At 51.0% G+C, this 8,776-nt stretch overlaps 2 protein-coding genes across 2 annotated transcripts; one reads left to right on the top strand and one right to left on the bottom strand.

The window, feature by feature from the left end:
• Positions 1–4,042: 4,042 nt before the first annotated feature.
• LOC308605043 (uncharacterized protein) lies at positions 4,043–6,351 on the bottom strand (the record flags this gene model as incomplete). Its single annotated transcript, XM_081214703.1, has 4 exons — positions 4,043–4,719; positions 4,959–5,500; positions 5,802–5,942; positions 6,063–6,351. The coding sequence occupies 4 exons, from the start codon at positions 6,349–6,351 to the stop codon at positions 4,426–4,428; spliced, it is 1,266 nt and encodes a 421-aa protein (XP_081070829.1). The 3' UTR covers positions 4,043–4,425.
• SOX21 (SRY-box transcription factor 21) lies at positions 6,257–8,559 on the top strand. Its single transcript, XM_081214489.1, has one exon. It carries the CDS (start codon positions 6,350–6,352, stop codon positions 7,178–7,180), a length of 831 nt encoding a protein of 276 aa, XP_081070615.1. The 5' UTR covers positions 6,257–6,349; the 3' UTR covers positions 7,181–8,559.
• The last annotated feature ends 217 nt before the right edge of the window (positions 8,560–8,776 follow it).

The raw sequence follows: 8,776 nt of genomic DNA, 5'->3' as shown, positions 1-8,776 counted from the left end.
TGAGAGTGTATCATGCACACCAGCAATTGTGATTAAAACAATTCTGTGTACTTGGATCTTACAAAAGAAAGGTAGAAAGAGAGGGGGATGAGGGAAGGAAGGAAAGAGGGAAGGAGAGAGGGTGGGTTGGACAACGAGGGTTAGGGGAACATACAGACTGAGATTAGATATCATTGTTATAAGGTTCCCTTTTAGCAGCCCTTGGCTATCAGAAAAAAGGTAGAGATTGGGTTCTGTTTGGCGCTGGCAATTGTTCAGTGTTTGCAGTGGGAAGCCGGGGAGTGAGGGATAGTGAGTTACAGCTGAGACCAAACCTGTGCTGACAACCACAAGAGCCAGGGGGACCCTGGCTGCCCGGCACCAGAACTGGACGTTGGGGTGCTGTTGTTACGGGCTTGGAATGCATTACTGAAGAGATTACCATTGGGCACCCCACACAGAGGCTGCGCAGCACTGAGTGAGTCACAGAAGGCTTGAGGAAGTAGGTGGAACCGAGAATCTGAGCCAGGAAGGAGCTGAGCCTTCAGCTGGGACTCAGAGTGGTGGTGGTAAAGAGCATCAGCTTAGTTCAGATCCCATTTCTTCCACTTATGGTTGTGTGACTTTGGGTGAGTTGCTTATTCATCAGCTCTAAGGCTCTCTTCCCCAACTGCAAACTGAGGTAACTCTTACCTCCTAGGATTTTCCTAAAAATTAAAAAAGATAGTGTATGTAAAAGGGGTAGTATCTCAGGAACTCAATAAATGAGAGTTATAATCAAACTGCTCAACCAAGCAGACTCATGCTTAGATAGGAGACTGCATCTGGGAGGGAGGAGCACACAGGCCAGAGCAATCTGGAAGCTGGAAAGCAGGACAGCCAGACCTCCTCATTCATTTCTGGTTTTGTTCACGGCTAGCTCTCTCCCACTTACAAAAAGCACTGATCCTAGAGAAAAGTCAATCCCTCCATAGCTTTTATAGGATTCTCAGAATCTGAAATCAGTACTTTGTGAAGCTGTCTGTCTTGGATTATTTGTATTGTCTTTTTTCCCTTAGGTGTTTTATTTGGGGGGGTGGTGAGGGGGGAGGGAAGGAAGGGGTGAAAGCGAGCTGTTCTTTATTTTGTATTTCTTGCTCTGTCATCTAGGTAAAGCTCTTTTAGAAAATGCCAGCCTGGGGCTTCGCTGGTGGCGCAGTGGTTGAGAGTCCGCCTGCCGATGCAGGGGACGCGGGTTCGTGCCCCGGTCCGGGAAGATCCCACATGCCGCGGAGTGGCTGGGCCCGTGAGCCATGGCCGCTGAGCCTGCGCGTCCGGAGCCTGTGCTCCGCAACGGGAGAGGCCACAACAGTGAGAGGCCCGCGTACCGCAAAAAAAAAAAAAAAAAAAAAAAAAGCCAGCCTGAGTGAGTACTGCTAAGGAGGAATGAAGAAAGGCATTCTCATAATTAATCTGTATAGTCCCAGCTTCCCAGTATGGCAGGAGCAGTGAGAATAAAGGGACAGAAATCTCACAAGGATGAAAACCAGTCAAGGGCCACTCTTGCAGCCATTCGCTCTAACCAGGACTGCCTGACCTAATTCCTCATCTCTTGGGCTTTATGTGGACCTGTGTTTGGGATCTTTTCCCCTTATGGAGGCTGATGGAGGTGGGGCTGATAGGAGTACAACTAGGGAACTAGTTGTAGTAACTAATCCTACTAGGAGTAGGATTAGTAGGAGCTGTGACAAAAGCCTGAGACTGGCTTTTGTCAGTTTGCTCATTTCCTCCTTAACAGGACAAACAGGCTGTATTACTTTTCTAGGCAGGTTTGAAAGCTTACGAATTCTTTCCGTGCACTTGCTTAAGACCAGGAGCCCGAAGCTCTCTAACTGCAGCTGTCTGTTCCCAGTGCTTCAGGTGCCACGACTTGGCCCCTGCACTTTGAAGGCATCACCTCTCCCACCCTGTCACTTCCACTTGGTCACTTCTCAGTACCCCACTGGTTTGCTTTCTTTGCCGTGGTTTCACCTCCATGGTTCTAGAAAAATGTGACAATGAGCCATCTGGGTGAAAATCCAGTGAGAAAATGGAGATGGAATGGATGGAGGAAAATGATTTCGTTCACTCTGATCCCTTGTCTTCTGTTGGGATCCAGATATTCTCCCCTCTTTTATGGAAGAGAAAGAGAAAGAGGAAGAAAGCCAGTCAGTCTGGTGCTGCCAAGGTATTTTTTTTCAATTCCCCCAACAACCTCATTGCTGCCTCCTAGTGAAAGTTTTAGAATTGAAAAAAGACCATTTACAGGGAGGACCTAAGGGGAAAAGAAGAAACTGACTTTACACAGACCCCCAAACTTTTTCTGAGCGAGTGTCTGCCTCTCTGTTTCTGATTAGATATATTCGTGATCACGGGTATTCCTTGGCCACAAGGCAAATACAGAGCCCGCACAGACTCCACTGATCGAGGTCCACTGTTCTTTGGGTGCTCACGATTGAGTTGGCAATATAAAGCCCATAGAACTTCTAATTCTCTTTCAATTCATTTTTCCTTCACTCTTCACTCACACAGACTACTCTCTTTCCGAAATCTTGGTATTTTTTCACTTTTAGATCAAAATGTACAAGAACAAATAGATAACATTCTATCAATTCAAACAGAAGGTCTGTGGACACTAAAATTAAACAGTCATTTCAGTATATAAGAAAGAGAACGGCAAGGAAACTTACTTGGTGAAAGGCTCAACCAGATTCGGGCAAGAGGTGTGAAGGCTGGTTAATAACAGCCATGCTTTGCTGCCTTCCCCTCACGCAGGGCTCATTGTGAAGGTCTCTCCCTGGACGGGAAGGCTGTAGGCCAAGAATACTGATCCCCCAAAAACCAAATCTCTCCTATTTTGAAGTTTCATTTGTTGAAGAACAAACAAGCACACAAACAGCCGTTTTCTTCTTAGGTATGGGAACACCTTTCCCCCCCCACAGTTCAACATTCATGGACTTAAGAACTTTCAGATTTGGTTCATTTAATAACACTAAACAGGCGATACTGCCCAATTTATGAAACTATATCCCAGGAAGCTTACGCATTTTATTTTTATAAGATATCGCACAAACAAGCATACATTTCAACCATATATGCAAACATTTCTTTTCATGTTAATAATTTATTGCAACTGATTTTTAAACTTAAATTTGAAAAGAATGCATAATAATTTAACTCACCAATATAAAATTTTTTCTCAATCCTTATCCTTTTGTATATATCAAAATAATTTTCGGGATTAGACTCAACTTGATTCACAATGTTTTTAATGAATAACAGTTTTCATAACTTGCATCCTTATACATATGCTCTTTGTATGACAGTGTGTAATATTTTTGTGTCAAAGCTATCATACAAGTTAGTAGGTTAAAAGCTGAGGGATGATACTTTTCTAGTTTATTATCACAAAACAGTATATTTAATATTCTAGTCTATGTAATTGCACCTGCCAGGGTTTTAACATTGCTCCACCCAGAGTCTGTGAGCAACAGAGAGTCTTTATAGAGCCTGTAAAGGAATATGGTTCTAAAGAAATCAGTCCAATTGTTTTAGCAATACAAGGGCTGATACAAAGTAAACATTTGCAGTGTGGTATCTATCTTAAGAAAGATAGCCACTCCCATACATTTCACTGCTGATTTGCATTTCTATAGGTCCTCACAGCAGCTAAAAAAAAGAAAAGCAATAATCACTATTCTTTTATTAAAATGAGCTATAAAACGAACCTAACTTTAAACTAAAACTGATGGCCTAACAACTTTTTATTTAAGTTCAATCAGTACTTTGTGTCTGCATATGTGTCTGTGTATGAATTGAACGTGAAGTGCTGGGAAGACTTAAAGAGTTAACTGATTATAGAACTTCCTGCTTGTACACACCACATGGCTAGGTCAGATCCAAACTGCCAAAGAAAGAAGGCAAGCAAGTTGTCCCTGAAGGGCCGGCCAACTGGTGAATGGAATCTCCAGACTGAGCATGCTATAAGTGAGCTGCAGCATGCCAAGAAGTCCGGAAAATATGCGAACAAAATCATGCTGCTTGATTTTTGCATGATGTCAAATATAAAGAAAAAAACTGCTCTTACTAAAGAAAATTGTGCTTAACAGCATAAAAATATTCCAATGTAGAGTGATTAGTATGTTTCACTTTTGTCTTTCAGAGAAACGTTTTATACATCTTACTGATTTTGAGCACCTCACCCTATCCGTGCATTTAAGTGAGATACTGTGAGTTAACTGTACCTTGAAGAGATCAGCATAGGGATGGCTGATGCCTAGAACAGAAACAAAACAAATCCCCCAAATTTTAAAAGATCGGAATAGTCAGCCAAGGATGCCTGGGCTAGGTCCTTTTCGAAAGGGTTGCCAAGAGCACGCTCAGTCCCTCCTCAGTTATTTTTCACTTCACTACCTCTGACTGGATGCATCACCAGTGCAAGAAAATTCGGGAAGCATCTGCTGCAAGCAACATCTGGACCTCCAAGGAAAATGAGCCCTTTCTTGCTAGGAAAAGTCTCCAGCATTTTTTAGGGTGGGTCCCCTCTTCCTCCGAAGCTCGTGAGGCACCCCTCCCCGTGCGCGCCTCCTTCCTCCTGGCAGAGGCTCCCACAGCCGCGACCAGTGCTGCTCCAGCCGGCCAGGGTAGCCGGGATGACGCTAGGGGGTTGCCAACGCCAAACAGTGCGCAAACTCGGCGGCGCGCTCCGGACTCTCCACTCGCCTAAACCGGCTCTCAAGTGAAAAGGGGTGGGAGGAGGAGTGTGAGGGGGGCGGAGGGGATCCTGTTTAATTCGCGGTCCTGGGGGTGTGGGAGCGGAAGGAGGCTCCGCGGGGCCCTCCTCCCTCCTGGAGTCCTGGGCTCCACCTCCTTCTCATGGCCCCAGATATACACACACTCAGCCGCGGCTGGACATGCACACCCAGCGCCGGCTCCGGGCGCGTGCACACGCAGGTAGCGACACTCACCTGAGCCCGTGCACAGGGCTCCTGTCGCCTCGGGAGCGGCGGACTGGCGGCCTGGGCCGCGGAGGGGCCCCCTGTGCTGCGGGACTGCGGGAATCGGGAGCAGCCCCAGCGCGGACCTGCGAACTGAGGTGATGGCGCGTCTTCCTTAAATCCCTCCCCCACCCCGCACCTCCGCCCTCTAGGCTCTCGCCGGGGAAGCCAGGAGAGAGGGGCCCCGGGCGCGGAGCACACGCGGGCGCACGCCCCGAGGCGAGCGCGCCGAGAGGGGCGCCGCGGCGCCGGCGCAGGAAACTTGGGCGAAGTTAGTTGCAAGTCCCGGGCGGAGGCCCAGAGGACCGAGGAGGGGACGCGGCCGGTGCTGGGCCCGCCGCGCTGCCCGGAAGCCGGGCCGCGCTCCACGCCCGGTGCGCTCCGGGAGCCCGAGTCGGCCGGAGAGCCAGGAGGGGCTTGGAGCGAGCGGAGCCGGCATGGCTCGAGGGACAGCGAGACGCGGCGCTTCGGCGAGCCACGAGGATTTCCTTTGAGGCCCGGAGATCCTAGGCTCGCTCAAGCCTCATCCAACCTCCTTCCCCGACCGGCAGCCGTAGAGGAAGACCCACGAGGCAGGTGCTGGGGCGCGGACAGCTCTCCCCGCAAAACCCCAGCTCACTAGGGGGATTCCCGTCAACGCGCCCTGCCTGCCCCGAGTGAGGAAGACCGGCTGGTGCTGCAGTATTTGTATTTATATCCATTGCTGCGCTCTGCGTTCCCTTGGTGCGCCCGGACCCTCCTCCGTCTCCCCCCTCCTCTTCCTCCTCCGGGGCCACCTCCCCTCCTCCCCCCACCCCCATCTGCTACTGTCAAATGAGAAAGTCACCGAGGAGAACCCAAACACTCCAGCCGCCGAGAGCCCCCTTTGGCACTTGGCAGCGCGCGGCGGCTGACTCCTCTGCTCAACCTGGTGGAGCCTCCGCGACGCAAGTTTCCCGGCTGCTGTGCCTTTAACAGAGAAAAGACCGAGGACGGGGACAGCGCTGCCCGGTGGCGGCTACCTGCGGGGAGTTCGCGAGCGAACGCAACTGGAGAGGAAGGACAAAAAGAAAGCAAAGGGCAGGCTGCCCCCGTGGGGTGGGGACACCGCCGAGAAGTTATCGCGCCCCGGAGAGGATTTTCCCGAGCGCCTGGCCGGAGAGAGCAGGGCGACCAGGGGAGCGGCGCGGCCCGGGGCTGGTCCCCCGGCCCCCTCCTCCCGGGCGGGAGCGACGCCGGGGTGCGAAGTGGGGCGCAGCGAGCGCGGCGGGCCGAAAGGGTCCCCGCGGACGGCCAACATTGATTTCCTCCGGGCCGACGGCGACGGCGCGGGCGGCGGCGGCGGCGGCGGGCTGCAGCCGCGGCACGGCGAGAGCATGTCCAAGCCGGTGGACCACGTCAAGCGGCCCATGAATGCCTTCATGGTCTGGTCGCGGGCTCAGCGGCGCAAGATGGCCCAGGAGAACCCCAAGATGCACAACTCGGAGATCAGCAAGCGCCTGGGCGCCGAGTGGAAGCTGCTCACCGAATCGGAGAAGCGGCCGTTCATCGACGAGGCGAAGCGCCTGCGCGCCATGCACATGAAGGAGCACCCAGACTACAAGTACCGGCCGAGGCGCAAGCCCAAGACGCTGCTCAAGAAGGACAAGTTCGCCTTCCCTGTGCCCTACGGCCTGGGCGGCGTGACCGACGCCGAGCACCCGGCACTCAAGGCGGGCGCCGGGCTGCACGCGGGCGCGGGTGGCGGCCTGGTGCCCGAGTCGCTGCTCGCCAACCCCGAGAAGGCGGCCGCCGCCGCCGCCGCGGCTGCCGCCCGCGTCTTCTTCCCGCAGTCGGCTGCCGCCGCCGCCGCAGCCGCCGCCGCCGCCGCCGCCGGCAGCCCCTACTCGCTGCTCGACCTGGGCTCCAAGATGGCAGAGATCTCGTCCTCCTCGTCCGGCCTCCCGTACGCGTCGTCGCTGGGCTACCCGACCGCGGGCGCGGGCGCCTTCCACGGCGCGGCGGCCGCGGCTGCAGCGGCGGCCGCGGCCGCCGGGGGGCACACGCACTCGCACCCCAGCCCGGGCAACCCGGGCTATATGATCCCGTGCAACTGCAGCGCGTGGCCCAGCCCCGGGTTGCAGCCGCCGCTCGCCTACATCCTACTGCCCGGCATGGGCAAGCCTCAGCTGGACCCCTACCCCGCGGCCTACGCCGCCGCGCTATGACCCCGCGGGGCCGCCTCGCGAGGACCGGTGTGCGCACGTGTACATATGTATAGGTACGAGCTCTGCGGCCTCCCCGAGCGCCCTCCCGCGACGGGGGCCCCGGTTTGTATGTACATAAGATGTGTAGGTGCCAGGCGGAGGCAGAGAGACCAGTCGGGGCGCGAGTGGCCGAGCGCGCGAGTGCGCGGGCGAGTGTGCGTGTGAATTCACAGGGTCATTTCAGACCTGCACCCCCGGCAGACAACTTTAAAGAGGGCAGTTGTATCTCGCAGCAGTTGATGTTTGCTTTGCACTTCGGAACCTGTTGCGTTATGGCCCACAGAGGTGGAGGAGTAACTTTTGGATATGTTGGGCTTTCCAGCTTTCTTTGTTGGAAGTTTATTGTCGGTTTTGTTTTTGTTTCCCATTATCTTTCTTTTATTGTTATTATTCTTTTCTCCTGGTCGCTGTTGCATGCACTCTTTTCAAATGTTGGGTCTGAAATGGTTGGCACAAGGGAAAAGCTGATCTGTGTCATTAGTTTCTCGGAGCGGGATGGCTCTGAACAGCCTTGCTCCCTATTTGTACCATTTGAACTTTGCCAATCTCTGTTCTCTCAAGCAGAACCCCCAGGCCGGATCCATTCTTGACCAGTGACCGGCTCGAATCTGGCCTTTTGTGTGTGAGATGATCACGGTTTCTTTTGTTTATCATAGCATATGCAAATCAGAGCAAGAGCTCTTTCTCAAGAGCAAGGACGGCAAACAAGAAATATGTGTGAGATGAAAAGTTGTCAATTGGATTTTCTCCCTTAAAAAACAAACAAACAAACAAAAAACCGCTAGAAGTCTCCCTGAGTCCACTCGCTTGGATTTTTGACACAGTTTACACAGAAAGAGAAAAGGCATTATTCCTATTTCCCCCTTATGACTTGAGTTTCACTTGAAGATTGTAAATGTGTATATGTCCTTGAAAACATTAAGTCTGAAAATGTGTTATTTGCGTTGCCCTAAATCTGAGTCGGTTTTAGACTCTAAAACATTTTGAACAAATGTCAGTTAACTTTTAAAAATTGCGGGACTATTTCAGAACCGCAATTTTATCTAAGATTAAATCAGACTTTTTTTGTCTGAGTGGTAATTATATATTTATTATTTAGCAAAACAAAACAAAAACCAGAATTGTTTTGACAGATGCCTCTCTGTTTCAGCTAGCATTTCTCCAACTCAAACCGTTTAAATGTGTTTTGGACTTCCCTCCCTAAGTAGCTTATTTTTTAGATCACCTGCAATTCATTTGCAAAATATGATAAAACACATTTTAGAGAAAAGAACCTCATTTGTAGCTTTTTTTCTTTTTAAATGTATATATTTTGACTAATGTTTGTGAATGAAGTTGGCTAACATGTATTTAGTTTCATTTTGGCTTTATGTAATATAAAGTTTTAAAAAGTTTAAGTATTGGTTTTAACCTTTATGTGTAAATGGTTTTCTTGTGTGATCTTCTAATTTAATATTAGACGTCTAAGCTATATCTGTAAATTAGAATCCGACTATCACTCTGTTCATTTTTTTTGAACAAAGAGTTTAAATAAAGCCTGAACCAGGGAAAAGAGAA

Source organism: Mesoplodon bidens (assembly GCF_964165515.1).
Source record: "Mesoplodon bidens genome assembly, chromosome: 17".
Classification (NCBI taxonomy): domain Eukaryota; kingdom Metazoa; phylum Chordata; class Mammalia; order Artiodactyla; family Ziphiidae; genus Mesoplodon; species Mesoplodon bidens.
This window is presented reverse-complemented; position numbering and strand designations above follow the sequence as displayed.

Coding starts and splice junctions, on each gene's coding strand:
- SOX21 (XM_081214489.1), top strand. CDS start 6,350: ATGTCCAAGCCGGTGGACCACGTCAAGCGGCCCATGAATGCCTTCATG.